The sequence below is a fragment of the Miscanthus floridulus genome, chromosome 19 (assembly GCF_019320115.1).
Source record: "Miscanthus floridulus cultivar M001 chromosome 19, ASM1932011v1, whole genome shotgun sequence".
NCBI classification, from domain to species: Eukaryota; Viridiplantae; Streptophyta; class Magnoliopsida; order Poales; family Poaceae; genus Miscanthus; species Miscanthus floridulus.
This window is the reverse complement of record NC_089598.1, coordinates 11,114,548-11,132,360: the sequence shown is the minus strand read 5'-3', so window position 1 is coordinate 11,132,360 and position 17,813 is coordinate 11,114,548. Positions and strand designations below refer to the sequence as shown.

The 17,813-nt window shown below is 47.8% G+C and overlaps 3 protein-coding genes and 1 pseudogene across 6 annotated transcripts; 2 read left to right on the top strand and 2 right to left on the bottom strand.

Annotated features, from left to right (window-relative positions):
* Positions 1 to 252: 252 nt before the first annotated feature.
* On the bottom strand, positions 253 to 5,133 carry LOC136528816 (uncharacterized). Of its 4 annotated transcripts, none has more exons than XM_066521801.1 (5): positions 4,763 to 5,133; positions 3,004 to 3,114; positions 2,826 to 2,884; positions 1,134 to 1,282; positions 256 to 1,044 (listed from the first exon to the last, which is right to left on the bottom strand). In XM_066521801.1, the coding sequence occupies exons 3-5, from the start codon at positions 2,857 to 2,859 to the stop codon at positions 766 to 768; spliced, it is 462 nt and encodes a 153-aa protein (XP_066377898.1). In that variant the 5' UTR covers positions 2,860 to 2,884; positions 3,004 to 3,114; positions 4,763 to 5,133; the 3' UTR covers positions 256 to 765. The 4 variants fall into 4 exon arrangements, with proteins under 4 accessions (XP_066377899.1, XP_066377898.1, XP_066377896.1 ...); XM_066521799.1 differs by having other exon boundaries at positions 3,004 to 3,111; XM_066521798.1 differs by having other exon boundaries at positions 3,004 to 3,108.
* Positions 5,134 to 6,253: 1,120 nt separating this feature from the next.
* On the bottom strand, positions 6,254 to 7,387 carry LOC136528590 (uncharacterized protein At4g22758-like). Its single transcript, XM_066521553.1, has 2 exons — positions 6,713 to 7,387; positions 6,254 to 6,541 (listed from the first exon to the last, which is right to left on the bottom strand). Exons 1-2 carry the CDS (start codon positions 7,065 to 7,067, stop codon positions 6,459 to 6,461), a joined length of 438 nt encoding a protein of 145 aa, XP_066377650.1. The 5' UTR covers positions 7,068 to 7,387; the 3' UTR covers positions 6,254 to 6,458.
* Positions 7,388 to 9,120: 1,733 nt separating this feature from the next.
* On the top strand, positions 9,121 to 13,605 carry LOC136528587 (uncharacterized; annotated as a pseudogene).
* Positions 13,606 to 15,490: 1,885 nt separating this feature from the next.
* On the top strand, positions 15,491 to 16,826 carry LOC136528588 (uncharacterized). The gene has a single exon (XM_066521552.1). The coding sequence runs from the start codon at positions 15,509 to 15,511 to the stop codon at positions 16,799 to 16,801; it is 1,293 nt and encodes a 430-aa protein (XP_066377649.1). The 5' UTR covers positions 15,491 to 15,508; the 3' UTR covers positions 16,802 to 16,826.
* The last annotated feature ends 987 nt before the right edge of the window (positions 16,827 to 17,813 follow it).

Here is a 17,813-nt window from a genome sequence, read left to right as displayed (position 1 = left end):
TGAGATAGCTGCCGGACCACACAACTCTGCCCAGGCATGAAACCAAACATACTCTTTTTTAGATAAAAAATTCCAATTGGTTTGAATAGAACGACTCGCTTGAACCCTGTGTCATCTAAAAAAAATTGGCGCCAGGAGAGAACGGGGGCGCCCCTCCGATTTTTGGAGACGAGCTTTTATCCCGAATCTAGGGAACAACTCCATCCCTATTTCTCAAAACCAAACAGCGAGACAAAATGAGATCTCATTTCACCCATGTTCTGTTACCAAACCAAACACCACCTGAGTTTCTAAGGGCGAAAGGGTTTACAATTTCAAATCTGAAAAAGGTATCTATACAAATGAAAGGAATCACATACAATACATAACTATAATTTACACATTTCAAATATCTTCCTAGAAGAATTACAAACATGCCAAATGTACCGTGAAGCCAGGACATTTGTCATAGAAAAATCCAACCACAAACTGCGAGGAAACAATATAAAGCCATCATTGGACAACATGTCAACATTCCAAGCTAATCCCAGCACTGCAGCAATCACATTATCAAGTACATGCTAACACTATTAGCACTTCCATCGCAAACTATATGTCCATACATAGTTATCTAGAACGAAATTAATCTAGAACGAAGGGAGTACCAGTTACCCTTGTCACCTTCCAGAGTAGATAGCTACATGTTGCTGTTTCCAATACCGTTGTCTCATGCAATAGCTCGATAGCCACCTTCATCCCGTGCCTTGTCAACGAAACAAGCAAAAGCTAGATTGTTGGCAGTGGCACAGTACCTAGCACATGCACCCTAAGTGACAGGTCACCCTCTTCCTCTTCCTCGAACATGAAAGCACACACGTGTCCTGCTTCGATACGGTGGTTCTTGACGAAGAGGGGCCATCCACCAAGAAGCCTTAGTTCTCCATGGACCATTGAGAAGTTGAGCTTACTACCGAACAAGTCTCTGCCTGCAAAAACTTTGGTCTCAGACCCATAGGTACCCAGACGAGCGAATATGTATCGCTTACTAAACTGTCTTGAGAATGCCTACAAAACAATACCAGAGGAGGCATAGACAATCAGCACCAGGTCATGTTTTGGCATGCTTAGGTGTCGCACACAATGACACAACGTACCATCTGTCTCTTGACAACATTAGACTTCTTCATGGTGCAAATGTATGCTGGAATGCCAGAGCCACAGGTACTTGACAAACCAAGTGCAGCTTCTTTTTGCTTCGGCGCAAGTCTTGTGCGGTCACCATACCATAGCTTGGGTTCCACAACTACAAAGTCAAAGGTGAGATCAGTTCTGCATGTGCATAGTCTACTGTCCTCTTGTTTCTTTATATAGATATGGAATAAATATTAAAACCAAACCTAGGTCCTTTTTTTTTTGGAAAAAGTCTAAATTACTCCCCTGCATAGGGAAGTTGTCTGGATTACCCCTACACAATTTTGTGTTCAATTTACCCCTACAAATCTTTTACTTGATCCAATCTATACCTTAATAAGATTTGTCTTTTTTGTTTCTCCCATAAAAGTTGATCTTTTAGTTCAAAAATTTTATAGGGTGATAGCAAATATCATAACTTATGTTACAAAATACATTATAAATTTTTCATCATAATGTTTTCGTATAGTTTTGTATCAATAGAAGGGCAGGCCTGGTGCAGTGGTGAGAGCTGTCTCACTTCGAAGCAGCCTCTCCGCAGATTTTGCGGGGGGAAGGTTTGCCTCGGTTTTTCCCTTCCCCAGACCCCACTCATGTGGGAGCCTCCGGCACTAGGTCTGCCCCCCTTTTTTTTTGTATCAGTAGAGTAAATTTATTACTAAGCTATCCAAAACAATGATGAAAATTTCATAATGCATTTTCTAACATAAATTATGATATTCTATCAGCCTACAAAATTTGAGCTCGAAACTCAAACTTATACATGGAGAAAAAAGAAAGAGAATTGGGTAGGTTGCACCAACTGAAACATCCGGAGAGGTAAAAAGAACACAAAATTAGTTTAGGGGTTATCCGGACAACTTTCCTGTGAGGAGTAATTCCTTCTCTTTTTTTTGCATCTAAACTATATGATGAAGCTGAATTAAATTCTTTAACATCAAGAAATTCACTGTCACTCTCTAAGCAAACAATTAATTATGTTCTGTTTGTTGACACCTTCATTCAGAATCAAGCTCTAATGGCCTACTGGGCTTAGCAAATTTTTGAACTACAATTGTTCAAGTGCATTTGCGCTTTACTCAATCACCATAATCATTCACCATTTCGACTCAAACCATCTCACAAAGGCATTCAATTTTGTTGACTGCAGTAAAACTGATCAGTGGTCACTTTCTCTTACTTATTTCTCCGTTACATATTGCATTCTAAATTATCATGGAGTTCAAATAATCCAGTTGTGAGTCAAGACACTAAGGGGGTGTTTGGTTGAGGAGTCACCTCATCCTATATAAGGTGGTGCATGGTGCATCACGACTTCATGAGTTCATCCCATGGTTTTGGTTGAATGACCTCCATTTGTCATAGTTATACTAATTATTAGCTTGTGAGGGATAAGCGGGGGAGGGGGGGGGGGGGGGGGGGGGGGTCAACCCATTCTAGTCCACAAACCAAACAAAAGGGTGAGTGAGAAGGTGATGGATCACCCCATTAGTCAAACCAAACACACCCTAAGTCTATTCTACACCCTAGGTCACCTCATTGGCTCAGACTACTTGCCCTTGGAATCTACAATAAGTCATCCTTTAACTAAAGCATTGAACTAATCAGGCAGAAAGGACTTAATAACAAAAACTGATCCACTAATTATCACTGACCTTGTGCAAAGCCAGTACTACTTTGGGCTTCCATCACTCTTCCTTGTCCGCTGATCTCCCTGACCCACAAATTTTATCAAGAGCAAAGGCTTCAATAAGAGGCTACAATACAAATCTTTTTATTGACAGGAGCAAAGGCACCCATCAGAAACACAAAGTCCAGAAATGGGATAAGCACCTCGGTAATTTTTCTCAGGTTCATAATCTCAGTCAGCGATACTCACGTCTAGGATTGGCACAGCTACAGGTACGGCTTCTTCTGCTCCTGAAGCCCAACCGCCCCCTACTTCTCCATGAATACACACATAAAGTTAATTAAAAAATGGAACAAACATTAAATCTAAAGAGAGCAACTCGTAACCAAGGTTCTTATATTTCACAGTAACAGAGCATCCCTAGAGAGTAGTTATTCTAGAGTGTGACATAAACATGCAATGAAGACAAAAAGGGATTCCGGGTACTTAGGTTTGGACGGTCAAGCAATCTTCCAAGTTCATAAGTGCAGCCCAGCTCAACCGCAAGGTGGTCTACAAACTAGTCACGAATAGGTAATGCCCACAGCAACGTGGACAGTCACGCTTACAACAAGAAAAAAGCATAGAAGAAAATAAGACTGCAACATTGGAAGCTCAGCAACAATATTTTAATCTCCTTTGGAATGATGAATCAAACCAATCAACTGGGAGAACAAGGCGTTCAATTTGATACACAAGAACTACCAATTAGCAACAACACCATCACCCCAGAACCCTATTTAGAAGCCTGCTACAAAACCCACCAACAATTTGAATCACCTATTCTAACAGATCAAATCAAGAAAAGAAATCAATTTCAGAACTGTAGGTCTGTAGCAACATCAAGATGCTCCCATTGGAATATTAAAAGATACAGTCCCCAACATTCTGAATCACCTAATGCAACAAACCGACTCAAAGAAAGAAACCAATTCCAAGATTTCCATCATAACACTAAGGTATAGCCTAACATTTTGAGTGACCTACTGCACCAAAGTCTCCCTGGAAAGAAAAACCAATTCCAAGATTTAAGCACACAATCCTCGGCATTCGATATCACCTATTGCAAGGCTATTGCAACATTTAAGCACACAATCCTCGGCATTCGATATCACCTATTGCAAGAAAAAAAAAATTGGCACACAAGTTTTCTTTTCTCGAAAACACAGGAGAGCTGCCCATCATTATATTAAGAAGAAAGAAAGGGGCTAGAGCCCTACAACACACGCCACACACACCCCTCAACTCAGAATTACATTCGCACCTGACAGTGGCAGACCAGCAGTGCACCAGAGTGGCGACTTGGGTTGCCCTGTGCAGCCCTCACAGCATGCTGGTCTCCGTGACTGTTACCCAATCTTTTGGCCACTTTTTGGCATGCTGTCCTCCATGGCTATTCCCCAATCCTTTGGCCACTATCTGGCCCTCCGGTACTGGTGAAAATGCTCAGTGCTGTACCCCTTGACCAGATCCAGACTGGGGAGGGCTGCTAGAGTTTAGAGAGAGAGAGAGCACGCCATTGTTCCCTGAAGCTTGCAAGGGTTCCCAACGAAGATTCTTTGCAGGGGATTGAACTGCTACTGGCGGAGCTTGTCGATTTTTACGCCGGGCCACTATCACAACATATATACTGCCTGCACTAGGTTAAGGTACCGCTCACAGATTTTTTTTTTTTAGAATCGCTCACACAGAGTCTAAACTGAGTCTAATACCGAAAGATAACAAAACTAGCTTATAAATAGCAGAGAACTGGTTGTATAATTGACATAGGAGCAGGAGGAAAAAAAAGGATTTTAGTCCTCTTCATTGTGCAACTCTATAAAAATCGATCTAATCAAATAATCATTCAACAATTCTTATATCGGGAAGAGTTCAACATTAACATAGAACTTAGATTCAAGAACTGAGAATGGGAAAAATTACCAAGACTCAGAAATCACAACAGTTGGTAGGAGACCAGGAGAGGGAGAGCAGACGAGACCCCCACGCGAACACACGGCCACGCTTGCCGGGCGCGGAGCCGCGGACACCAGGTCGCCGGCCGGCGGTCGCAGCTCGCGCTCGCCCAGCCAATGCAGGCCGCCGGCCGCGGCCAGGCGCCGGACGACAGGAGCAGACGAGCAGGATGGCGGCCGGCGGGGACGCGGGGAGCCGCTGAGCCAGGGGCGCGGTCACGCGTGGTAGAGGACCGTGGCGGTCGGCGGGAGGGCGCCAGGGCGGACCGGTGGCTGGATAGGGTTAGCACTCGGCGCTCGCGAGTCGCGACGGAGTTCGGAGAGGAAGCGGAGCGAACGAAGACCAGCCGAACAGCCGAACAGGGACGAGCGCTCGCGTTTTTATGTAGATAGGGTTAGTAGGTAAAAAAAATGTATAGATTTTTTTGTTTAGAAAAATAGATTAGGTAGATGAGCCCTCGTTTAGTTCGCGAAAAGTTTTCTCAAAAAGTGTTATGGTACTCATTATTACGATGCGTGCATGGAGCATTAAATGTAGACGAAAAAAAACTAATTACACAGTTTGATTGAAAATTACGAGACGAATGTTTTAAACCTAATTAATCAATAATTAAACACTAATTATTAAATAAAAACAAAAGTGCTACGCTAGTCAAATTTTTAACTTTTCGCCAGGGCTGAGAAGAGAAATCAAACTATCGTAAAAAATGATTGATGGGTTTAGAAGGACCTTTTCAACTATGCCAGCAGCGGAGAAGAGGGTCCAAGAGATGGCCGAGTTGGGCCAAGAAAGTGAGATGGGCCGACGTTGGGTTTTGGTCCAAAATTATGCACGTGATTTGACGTTCTATTTAAAATTTCCAGTATTCAAAAACTAGGTTCGATTTCCATTCAAAACCGATCTGAGGCCTGTTCGAACACTAGGCCTGTTTTGAGTGGAAATCAATCCATTCAAAATCGATCAAAATCGAACCAAGTGTGCGGCCGCCTAACAACCGGGAATACAAAAAAGCCTGTCACGCCGTCGTCACGGCTCACGCGATCCAGGGACCGCCGAGCGAGACCACCCACACACTTGTCATCAGAAGAGGTTTGGGATCAGAACAAACAGCCAGACACTAGCTGCCGGCTGCCGCTGCTGCACGACGGAGTGACGGAGGTCCTCCCAAAGTCCCGTCCCACTCGTCGGTGCTGCCGCCTGCCGGTGCCTGGCGGCGTATTCGCTCAGCTTCGATATGTCTACTGACAAGGTTCCGCCACACCACGCGCGACCATCGTCGTTTAGTACACGTACGCACGCGCGCGGGCAGGCAGGCTGCTGCCATGCCCACAAAGTCCTACTGCTTGCAGGTCCATACGAGACAAGGTGACGCCAAACGAGAGCCATGGCCAATTGGCCATGCCACTGATGCCAAGACAGACGCGTTTCACGACCAGCGTGAGCCAAGCAGCAGAATTCACATGACGTGACGAGATATCCACATCCATTTCTCTACACGAGTATACAGGTTTACAGAGGCAGATCAAGATGCGTTGCGTCGTCAACCTGAAAACCTGATGGGCGTAGCCTTTTGGATGCGTGCTATACATACTACTGCTCTGCTCTTCCTACGACAGGGTGAGCGTCCGACGGACGATGATCCAACGAAGCAAGCTCGATCAGCTCAAGCCGCAGCCGCAGATCTCCGCGCGCAGAGGAAGAAGTTGCGAGAGCCCAGGTCCAGCACCTTCTCCTCCGGCCTCAAACCTGACAGAATTCCAAAGAAATCGACCGATCGTTAGTTGCCATACGATACGATACGATACGATGCAATGAAACTCCATTCTTCAGAGACGATGCAAGGGAAGCAAGAAAGGCGCCATGCCGCGTGCAAGCAAAGCAGAGGAAGCAGAACAGAGTCTAGGTTGGTGCACGTACTCTCGAGCGAGTACTTGTTGAGATGCAGCTCGAAGCCGTCCGCCGCGGAGGCGGCCGTCCCGGTCTGGAGCGGCGGGCGGCGGCCCTCGCGGACGTAGGCGGCGACGGCGGCGCGCACGAGGTCGGCGACGGTGGCGTCGGCGTCCAGCACGAGGTGGACGGGCCACAGGCTGCGGTCCACCGTCACGTTCACCAGCAGCTTCGTCAGCCGCCTGTCCCTGTCCGTCGGCGCCGGGCGAAACAGCGGCGCCATGCGCTGCAGCAGCAGGCGGTGGGGCTGTGTCTCTGGCTCGCCGCCGCCTCGGTGCATCGGCGCCACCAGCGCCTTGGTGGAGCCGCTGCTGCCGGTCGGCATGGCGGGCTGGCTCGCTTTTGTAGGTGGTGTTGAGAACGCGCGGTCGATGGAGGTGAGTTCGTGCGTGCATGTGCGGCGGCGGTGTGGGGGGTGGTGGATGGAGACGGCGAGCGGGCGGGCGGGAAGATATAGGAGATACACCGAGTACTTGGTCGCCGCGGCGAGCGCGATTGTTAGGCAGGGCAGGGCAGGGCACGCCTGCACCGGGTGACACTGACACGGCTAGTGTATCTGGACCACGTGTGGCTGGTTGCAGGGCATCACGTATGGCATAGCTGTGTGTTCGTGGCCAAACGAGTAATGGATTCCTACGACCACCACTGCTGCTGCATGCGCTGATGGGAAACAAGTTGACGGCCACAGAGTGCAGGCAGATAGGTGCTGTGGTGGTGCTCGATCGAGGGCCGCGCGAAGGCGAAGAGGCGAGACGGGAGTGGAGGAGTGCAGAGGTGTCGCTTCGCGGGTGGACGCGACGCGACGCGACGCGGCTCGGCACGGCGCGGCGCGGCGCTGGGCCTGCTGCACGCCACGTTCCGATCCAAGACAAGACGACTACCGGCACCAGTAGCCGTCGTGTCCGCTGCTTTCGTCGAGTGCTAACCGGGGGAGGCGGTTGGCGCTGCCCTGCCGTCTGCCTACGTCGGCGAGTCGCGCTCGCGCGGACGACGAGACGCCGAACGGGTCTTGTCGTCTGGTCTGTCCCGTTCCGAGTCCGGCCGTTCGCCGCCTCATCCTCGGCGCGGCGCGATGACCGATCCGAGTGCCTGCCCCGCCGGGCAACGGAATGGATGCCGTCGTTTTTCGTTTCCCCGTCCCGGCTCCGGCGGATCTGCCGTGGTTTGGACGGGTCGGCCGGCCGCCGTCCGAATCTGGTATGACGCCAGGGCTGCTTTCGCCGAGCAGCGGAGATGGGATTGGATGGAATCCCGGTTCTGCACCGGGGCACCACAGTCCACAGTCCACGTGTGCTCGTGTAGTGTACTCCTTGCCTTGGTGTTGGCCGCGCAGGGGCGAGTCGTGCATGGCATCTGCTCTGGCCAAACTCCACGGGGGCACGGGACCGAAACGGCCTGCTCGGCAGTGATTTTCTACCGGTGTTCCGGCTGCAAGCCTACAGCTGCAAGCTAGTATGCTACCTGCTATATGCTACGTTAAATTGCTATATTCGGCTCCGCAACCCGCTGCTGCAGCGCAAGCCACAGCAAAGTTGCACCGGAGCACGCTGAAATTATAGAATTTTTTATTTTTTTAGTATACTTATTTAATACAATTTTCATAACAGTACCATATATAAACAAATGCCTTGGGTTTACAAGATTATCGAGAAATCGCCTTCTCGGTACTACACTTCCTTAGTTCTGAATTACAACTTGTTTTAACTTTGTTTAAAGTACAATACCAATTAGTGCCTGAATTCTCTATGGGACATGTGCTCATAATAGAATTATTTGAACTCGTAAATATTAATATTTTAAAAAAATCGCTAACTAAGTTTGACTTGTACATAGCTGAAGCTAAATATCGTTTGAAGTACATAATTTTACTCTTTCCAAAAAAATGAACTTCTGAATTTTCTACGTCAATTTTTTTAAGTTAAGCCAAATTTATTGAAAAAACATCGGTAGCTATAAAACAAATTAATCCAATTAGATATATCATGAAATATATCATTGTAAATAGTTTGACTAAAGACAAGTCTCGTTTACTTTGGGTTAGACATATTTTGTGCCAACTCATCAAACGGTACAATAGAGCGTTATTTTTTTGAAAAAATGTTTGTGAATTCACTTTTTTTTAAAAAAGATCTGTATGAAACGAAAGTGTATTAACAAATAAAGAAATAAGAAAACTCCACGGCTCGGTTTGATCTGATCTTGTGCCGGCCCAAATGTTTGTGTATACCGGTGTTGGTTATGGGCCGAAAACCTGAAAAGTCTACAATCCCTCACCGGTCGGGCCCATATATTTTTCTTCCTTTCCCTGCTCCCCCCTCTCCATTCCAACCGACCTTACCTTCTCCAACTTTACAAAGCCGGCCCAGCCCAGCCCAGGTCGAAGAGGCAACACGCGCTCTGCCTCTCGAATCTCTCCGACCCCGAGGGGCACCGGTCGGTCGCCGCCGGCGCTGCGGCCGCGAGGAACTTGCGTGGTGCGACACGCCCGGCTGCTTGGGCAACTCGGCGGAGCAGGCGGGCAGGCTACCGCCGGCTGCTCTTCTAAGTTGGAACCTCTTCCGACGGGGGGTCAGGTCTCAGCTTATTGGGGATCCGGCACCGCATCGCCAGGAGGGGACAGTCAGCCATGGCAGCGAGGCAGCCGCCGCCTTCGTCCGCCTCCGCGCCCGCGGCGGGGCTCTCCATGAAGGAGTACCTCAAGAGGTACCAGTCGGGCCCGGACGCTGACGGCGACCAGAAGAAGGCGAAGAAGAAGACGAAGAAGAAGCCCAAGCCAGCCGCCGGCGGAGGCGGGGTGCTCATTGTCGACGAGGACCCCGTGTGGCAGAAGCCCGTGCAGGTGGACGAGGAGCCCGCGTCGTCAGGTGCGTTGCCCTCTTGAACCCCCGAAACCCTAAATCGTAGCGCGAGTTCTGGATGGATTGGTGGTGAGATTTCTGAATTGCGGTCGCTCTCGTGGTTGCAGGTGACGAGAAGCCTCTGGTTGACGAGGATATCGAGGTCAAGCGGATGCGTCGCCTGGAGGCAATACGCGCGGCGAGGCCATACAATGCTATTGCCGAGGACGGCAGCGGGTGGGTTACCGTGGCCGCCCCGGAGGAGCAGGGCGGTGGGTCCACCTGCCAGCGCAGGAACGACACGCCGTCGCCAGAGCGGAGAGGTGCTACGAGGGAGGACCTTTCTCCTGTGCGGCGGAGGCAGCGGCGTGACACACCCTCGCCTGTGCAGGGTGATGCCGCTGGCAAGGATTTTTCACCACCGAGGCAGAGGCGGAGGCGCCAGGACACGCCATCACCAAAGGGCAGTGGTGCAGGGGACCAGGATGATATGTCACCACCACGGAAGTCTAGGCGGAAAAAAGACCCTTCGCCGCCAAGGAAGGGTGCTCGTCATATATCTGAGGAGCCCCAGGACACCTCGCCACCCAGGAGGCGCACGAGACATGATTCAGAGGAGCCCCATGGACATCTCGCCACCAAGGAGGCGTGTGAGACATGATTCGATGGAGTCTGAAGACATTTCTCCACCTCGGCGACGGACACAGCATGACTCAGAGGAGCCCGAAGACATCTCACCACCACGGAGGAGGAAGCACCAGGACCAGCACCAGGACCCTGATGATGATTTGTCACCCCCAAGAAGAAATAATTTGGGGCAAAGTCGCAAATCTGCATCAGATGAGTTATCTCCACGTAAGAAGAGAGACATTTCTCCCTCAAGGAAGAGTAAAAAGGAAGGAGCCTCAAAACAGGTGAGGAAAGCTGGACTGATGACAGCAGAGGAAGTTAAAGAGGACATAAGAAAGATTAAGGAGGCTGAGATGGTTAAGTGAGTGACAACTTCACATCTTGGAACAGAGATGCTTGCCCATTGATTTAGATTTGTAATATATTTATTTGTCATTTTGTTATTAGGTTTGCGTCACAGGATCCTTCGCTGGTTGGGAAAGGGGCAAAAGCAGTATTCAGAGATAAGGAAGGTAGGATGAGTGCATTATGCACATTGTACAGCTTGTATTGGCTGTTTACCCATATAACCATTCTAGTTTCTTATGCTACCATTGTTTTATTGTTTTCCAGGAAGACGGATAAGTGAAGAAGAAATGCGCAAGGCAAAGGAACCTGAGAAGCCAAAGGTAGATAGATATTCTTCTTGATTTTCTATTTTCTAGTCTTATGTTTCTTGTCCTCTCTCCTCTGAAATATTCTGTAGTTAGTTGAATTGCAATTCGCAAATATGGCTCAGTTTATAGATTGGAAACAACTTCTTCTGCAACTTATTTATCTTGAACCCTGACATTGTGTAAATTAGGACATAGTTCTTGTTTTTTTTTCCTGAAAATTAATTAATAAGTATGTCATGAAACTTCTTTCTTTCTGCTTGTGTCGTGAAGTGGAATTTTCTCTAAGCACCAAATGGTCAACTTTCATACGAGTAGGATGTATAACAATCAACAGGACACCAAATTACTGACCAATTAGCTTATTGTCAACAGCTACCCACACTTATAGTACCTATTAGTGTTAACAGTCAAAACAGATTGAAGGCTTATGACTGCAAATTTACCCTCTCTGGTACTTGTATTGTAACTATCTGTCCAAAAGCTCCTTTTAGCTAATGGCCCATGTTGCTAATGGCCCATGTTGTACTTATTGGCAGGAAATACATATAGAATGGGGTAAAGGGTTGGTTCAGAAACGAGAAGCTGAGGCTAGATTAAAAGAGATTGAAGCTGAGAAGAAAAAACCTTTTGCTCGAACAAGGTACCTAGGATATGGTGCCTATTTTTCTTTCCTCTACTCTTTGTCCAATTGAATGTGAATCTGTCTAACCTTCTCTTGCGTGTATTTGATGTTGAACTTTTTCTGCTTGCAGGGATGACCCTGAGCTTGACGATATGCTAAAAGAAAGAATCCGATGGGGTGATCCTATGGCTCATCTAGTCAAGGTAACTGCACTGCTGCAGTATTTGATTTTGAGTGGCTTGGTTCAATCTGTCAACACTTCGTCTATTTGTTTGTGGATAATGGCTGATATGTGTGCTAATGCATTGCAGCAGGAAAGATCCAGAATTTATTTTGGAAGACTTGGGAGATGATGAAAAGATGAAAGAATCTGGCTTCATAGTACCCCAAAATGTACCTCCTCACAGCTGGCTGAAACGTGGAGTGGATGCTCCTCCAAACCGCTATGGCATAAAACCTGGTCGTCATTGGGACGGCGTGGATCGCAGTAATGGTACGTTCCTTGCAATGTCACTACCAACTTTATCTTATAGCCTCATGCAGCATGTGAGTGGTAAAAGAAGATTACTGGGGTTTGAATATCACTACCGTGTGTATATGTAGGCTTGTATCACAGTAGTTTAGGATTCACGTTGTGCTTCTGTGGAGATTTTGCATGATGTTTCTTTTAAGAGATTGTAGTGTATTGGTTGCATATATAGATTAGGCCTGTTCAACCATGGTTTAAGCTGGCTTTGGGGACCAGCGCCGATCAAACCGTTTGTTGCCGGGTTAGATGGTTGGTTTTGCGGGTTGAACAGTTTAAGCCCAGTCGTCTCCTTCCTCGAGCACATGCACGGGCTGTCGCACGATGCTGACTGTCCCAGAGGTCACTGTTGGCTTCTCTGTGCAGTGTGGTGGCTTCGCGCTCTGGCTGGGCTTGAACACTGGTCATCACCAATTTCTGGTCGGCACCGCAGAAAAGCAGCTGCAATTAATGAGTCCAAAAGGCTTCGCTTCTTGTTCCTGCACTTTGCTGCGATGCCCCTTTCCTCACTATGGCAGTCGCAAGTAGTTAACAAACTCCTTCCCACTGTTGTTTTGATCCTCTATAGGCCTTCATTAATTCCTCCCAGTTTGTGTTTCGGCGATCATTGTGTGTTCAGAGATGGAGGGCATGGTTTCGTTGGTTCACTTGCAAACCAGGCAAACCCGTACGAAACTGTACATATGGTTTGGTCTGGGCTCTGGACTGGTTCTGCAGGTTGAGCGGTTTCGCACCAAACTGCGAACAGGGCTAATATGGATTAGTCATTTGTCTGTGACAAAAGGAGAAAGCTCATCGTTTTAACCTGCCCAACAACTAATAGTCATGTGCCTGGTTTCTGTTTCCTCACGCGATTAATCAGTTTGTTCATTTTCATATCAACTAGCTTGTTTAATTGTATATCCACTGGGTTTTTCTGAGCTTGGCAGAATATGCCATCTAGCCATGTGTCCATATAAGAAATGTGGTTTCGAGCTTAACACAATGTGCATTCTCATTAGTGCGAATTTCATTGGGTAGAGTAACCTGAGAGCCCGTTTACAATTGTTGGCAGAATATTAAATTTCAAGCAAGAAATGTCTGGATGAACATGGTTGGGAAGCATAAGATAAACTCTGAAAATACTTGCTATCAGTTTGCAGGGCATATCTTGCTTGTGTGCTTTCAAAATTTTTATCCTTCTGGACAGTTTGTAAATCTGGTAGCTGGTTATAATTTCACATTTTCACCTCCATTTTTTGTCTCCAGGATTTGAGAGGGACATGTTCAAGCTGAAGAACGAGAAGCAAGCAATGGAGCAAGAAGCCTATCTTTGGTCTGTCTCAGATATGTGAGCCCAACTGCTGTTCCTTACGAGAGGACTACTGTGCTCTAAAGGAAGAACCAATGGAGACCTTTCACACGATTTTTTTTTCTTACACCAAATGACATCATTAGTTAACGTGCTGGTAGCTTGAATATTTTTTCCCCTGGAAAGCTCGATAAAGCTGCATTACGTATTTGTTGGAAATCTCAAATCTGTTACTGCTTGTACCCTTTGTCATCCTTCACATTTTGTAATATAGACGAACGTACTGCAAAAGCGCAGGTTTTTGGAGCCCTGTTTGACTGATGGTTTCTGCAGCTGATAAGCTGGTGATGTTTTTTATTATGAGAGAAAAATATGTACCGTGGCTAATAAGTAGGTGATAATTCACGAATAGGGTGATAGGACTGATAATAAGTTCAGTGTACCGTCACTTTTCTGGTTTCATGTTATAGCTTGTTGAGCAGCTGTCGCTGAGTCACTGTTTAAATTATGGAATACTGAATATATGCCCATGGGGGGCTGATTTTTTTTTGATTAAACCAGATGCGGACGCGTGAGCACTGAGGACTTCGTATTAGACATATGGACACATTCGGGTATAAACCACGCGGAGTGGACACTGAGCTTGTATGACTTGTGTAACACGGCCACATGGATCGGAATTAGCAGGACGTGGATACATTTGAGGATTGTATCAGACACGTACGCGTGAGATGAGATTGGTAATATCCGGATGATATGATTTTAGAGCGTGTACTAGATAAATGCGTTGCGGAAAAAAGTGTCACAATAATGTGTAATTATGAACGAGTGTGTTTTACTGATATCCAAGAAAAGAAGAAGCGCGTACCGTGTGGTGGCCCGTTCCGTAGCCGGCTGCCAGCAGCGAGGCGACCTAAAATCGTTCAAAGGAGGGCGACGACGCACGGGAGCAGATGATTCAAGTCCCTCCTCGAGTGCTCGTGGAGCTCATCGCGACGATGACCGCTGCGCCACCGAACACGCGCTCCTCCTGCTCAAGCGCCCGTGCAAGTGCCCGGAGGGCCTATTCGTCTGCGGAGCACGCGCTGGCACTGCATGTCGGGCCTCGCTAATAGCTAGATGATGAGCGGCGGCGTGATGAAGCTGCTGGCGGGGTTGGACGCCGGCCTCCATGCCCGCTTGTTCTTGTCGCTTTTTTGCCGACGAGTTTGCGCCGATATGTCGATCCCAACGTTTGATGATGTTTGCAGTGGGCATGCACACGGTACGGTCTCCGCTTCGTACTGCATGTTAGCATGTACAAGTTGTACAAGTCTTCCAATGCGTGAGGTGCATATTTGTATGGGGTTCCGTCTTGCTTCGTATTGTATGTGGACATGCACGGTTCAGTTTCGTATTTCATGCTCGGGATCAACGGAGCGGGGCGGGGGGCAGGAAGAGATTAAACTGATCAGCCCAGCCCGTACGTGAGGCTGCCGACCGTCCTGACGAGGCTGTTGAGTGCTGACCGTTTTGGATGCGAAGTCGCAAACTGTGTAGAATTGGCTCCGACGCGTACTCCGTAGAACTGGGCGCGATTTTGGATTTCAGACTCGGCGCGGCCGGATAGTGTACGTATTTAGCTGGATAATATACGTATTTGGTACGACTTTGGATTTGTGGTGCAGAGGAACGGCGGCCGGATAGTGTACGTATTTGGTCAGTTAGATAGTATACGTATTTGGTACAATTTTTTTTAGTCTAGAGAAAATTTTTAGGTGTAGATAGATAGATAAATATAGATAATGATATAGATAGATAGATATAGAAATAGATTTGAGAGTCCCTTCCAAAAGCACGAAACAACAAAGGTTAGTACTACCAAGAACACTTTTAACTAAATATATAAAAAAATATTAATATTTATGATGTACAGTTATTATCATCAGATAAATTGCTAAATATATTTTTATAATTTAAAATTATTTAGAGATACAAATGTTACTTATATTTTTTATAGACCTAGTTAAACTTAAAATTGGCCCGCATAAATCCTATCCTATAACGACAATAACTAACATCAACAGAGACCAACAGAGAAACGTTTTCCGAGAAAAGAGTACAACCGCCGAACAAGCCGAACAATTCCATATCAGATGGGCTCCAAACATTGTGTGTATACGAGCTGATCCGTCCAGTTGCAACTCCGTCTATCGCCGATCGCCATGAGAGACGTCGACTGGATCGCCGCCATAAAAGAAGCCAAGAGAGAAGGCGACCGTGCCCCCGAGCTTCCGGAGCTGGGGCCTCGCTACCCCGACTGGATCATCCTCGCGAGGCGCGCCTTCATCTCCGACCTCCAGAACGCGGCCGTCGCGGTCGCAGGGTGCACCAGCGACGGAAACCCCATCGAGGTGTTCCTCTTCGCGGCCGACCCGCCGGCCGTCTCCCACCTCCGAGTGCACTGCCCCGGCAGGAACGACCAGTTCAGCAGCCACAACCCCTTGGTCATCTTCTCCCGGGACGACCTCATCCTCTTCGAGGTCTGCTTGGACCGCGGCCGCGTCAGCGACTATTTCATCTACCGCGCCCACCCGAGGCACCCTTCGCTCCTCCTGATCCCGGATCCCGGCGAGCCCTGCAGCTCGGGCCTCTGCAACACCGGGATAGTGCGCTGCGGCGCCGACCACTTCGCCGTGGCTGCTCTCTACTGGGACTCCGGGATGTTCAATTTGACTGTCTTCTCCTCCAGGACTGGGGCGTGGACAACGAGGGTGGCGCCGGTGGAGCCATCTGAATGGGTTACTAAGAACCACCTCAACGTTCTAAGCTTCAAACCAACCAAGGTGATCCCGCTGAAAGGTTCACTCTTGGGCTGGGTCGATTTGTGGGGAGGCATCATGTTCTGCGATATCCTTTCTGATGACCCCAGGCTTCACTATATCCCAATGCCTGAACCGATGCCGGGCAATCTTCAACATAAAGGTGACTCAGCATTCTTCAGGGATGTCATTGGCTGTGGTGAGGTGATCAAATTTGTTGAGGTAGAGTATGCTGCTGATGATGATGATGAGGATGAGGATGAGGATGAACTTGTGTACAAATGGATTGCTGTGACAAGGAGCAGGAAGCTTGATTCGATGGAGTGGGGAAGGGCACACGACGTCAGCAGTGAGGATGTAACAGTCTCTGAAGATTTTTATGGGTGGTCTGATCTGTTGCCTGATAGGCTATGTGTCAATGGCAAACCAAACTTGAAGAAAATGCCGGTGGGCCTCCCAACTTTGTGTGAGTTTAACAGCGTTATGTACTTGATGTGCAAGCTCATGTTTTGGCACACCAAGGGTTGGGTGCTTGCTGTTGACACAGAATCGAAGAAGTTGGAATCTGTTGCCAGTTTTTCTGCAGTGAGCTTCCTTGGTTTCATCACAGCCTATCCAAGTTCCTTCTCAAAATATCTTAATGAAAACAGTACAGGTATTTGTGCTGATATGTATCACTGCCTCCAACTTGGATGATAATGATGATTCTCATGCTTTTGTCTTTCTGGAGTTATATATAATATAAACGGAGTTAAAATACCGTGAAATATTTTTACCATGTTAAGTTTGATGAACTATGTGCAAGATGTGTTCAATTCTTGGTTTACTTGGAATGGCAGCTAGAGGCTGAGCTCAGTTGATTTCTTTAGAAATGGGTCATAAAGTGTTTTTTATCACGATTCGTTATACTTGTTTGATATGTAATCTTACCTTGAAATAAGAATAGGTCTAATTTTGTTTTTTTCCCCACAAATTGAGCTAGTGCATCCAGCTTCTGATGTCAATGTGCAGGGAAGATTTGATCTTTAGAGCAATTTCAGTCCTTCACTGAGATACGGTAAGCATGTCTTATATCTTCCCTGCAACCATGGAATTATCAGAAGATCCATGGATACCTTCATCCTTTTCCATATGGATGAGTTGATTAGAACAAGTTTTCTCCGGTTACAACAACAAATAAGCATCTCTGGTCCAAAATGAAATACCAAAAACTGCTGCATGCATTAGAAAATCATCGAGACAGGTAAGCATGTACTAACAAGTTACCTGAGATTTTTGTGAAGAGGTCTTTTTTATGTTCTCAAAATACATAGAAGAGCTTTCACAATCCAGGTGAACAAGAAAGCTTATGTCCTCCTGAATATAGATCGTTGGAGAATACCGCAACATGCCCCCACGTCGCCTCCCACGTGGGCGACTCGGGTGACCTCCGAAACCTATCGGCTGCCCCCTCCGTCTCCTCCCTCTCCCGCCGCGCCGCTGCTGGAGCACGCCGGCGGCAAGGCTGGCGGGGCATGGCTGCGACCGAGCGACGTGGGGCTCGGCGAGGCTGCTCGGCCGCGGCTATGGCGGCGCCGGCCAGAGCCTGGGCAGGCGCAGGGCGGCGGCGGCGGTGGGATCCTCCTTCTTCTCCCCCCTCTGTCGTCCCATTCTTCCTGCATGGTAGCACCAACCTGGGCTGGTCCAGAGCAAGGGCAGATTGATCCAG

Coding starts and splice junctions, on each gene's coding strand:
- LOC136528816 (XM_066521801.1), bottom strand. CDS start 2,859: ATGGAAGCCCAAAGTAGTACTGGCTTTGCACAAG. Junction 1,283..2,825: donor TAGTACTGGCTTTGCACAAG/GTCAGTGATAAT, acceptor TTGACTTTGTAG/TTGTGGAACCCAAGCTATGG. Junction 1,045..1,133: donor ATGTTGTCAAGAGACAGATG/GTACGTTGTGTC, acceptor ATTGTTTTGTAG/GCATTCTCAAGACAGTTTAG.
- LOC136528590 (XM_066521553.1), bottom strand. CDS start 7,067: ATGCCGACCGGCAGCAGCGGCTCCACCAAGGCGCTGGTGGCGCCGATG. Junction 6,542..6,712: donor CAACAAGTACTCGCTCGAGA/GTACGTGCACCA, acceptor GAATTCTGTCAG/GTTTGAGGCCGGAGGAGAAG.
- LOC136528588 (XM_066521552.1), top strand. CDS start 15,509: ATGAGAGACGTCGACTGGATCGCCGCCATAAAAGAAGCCAAGAGAGAA.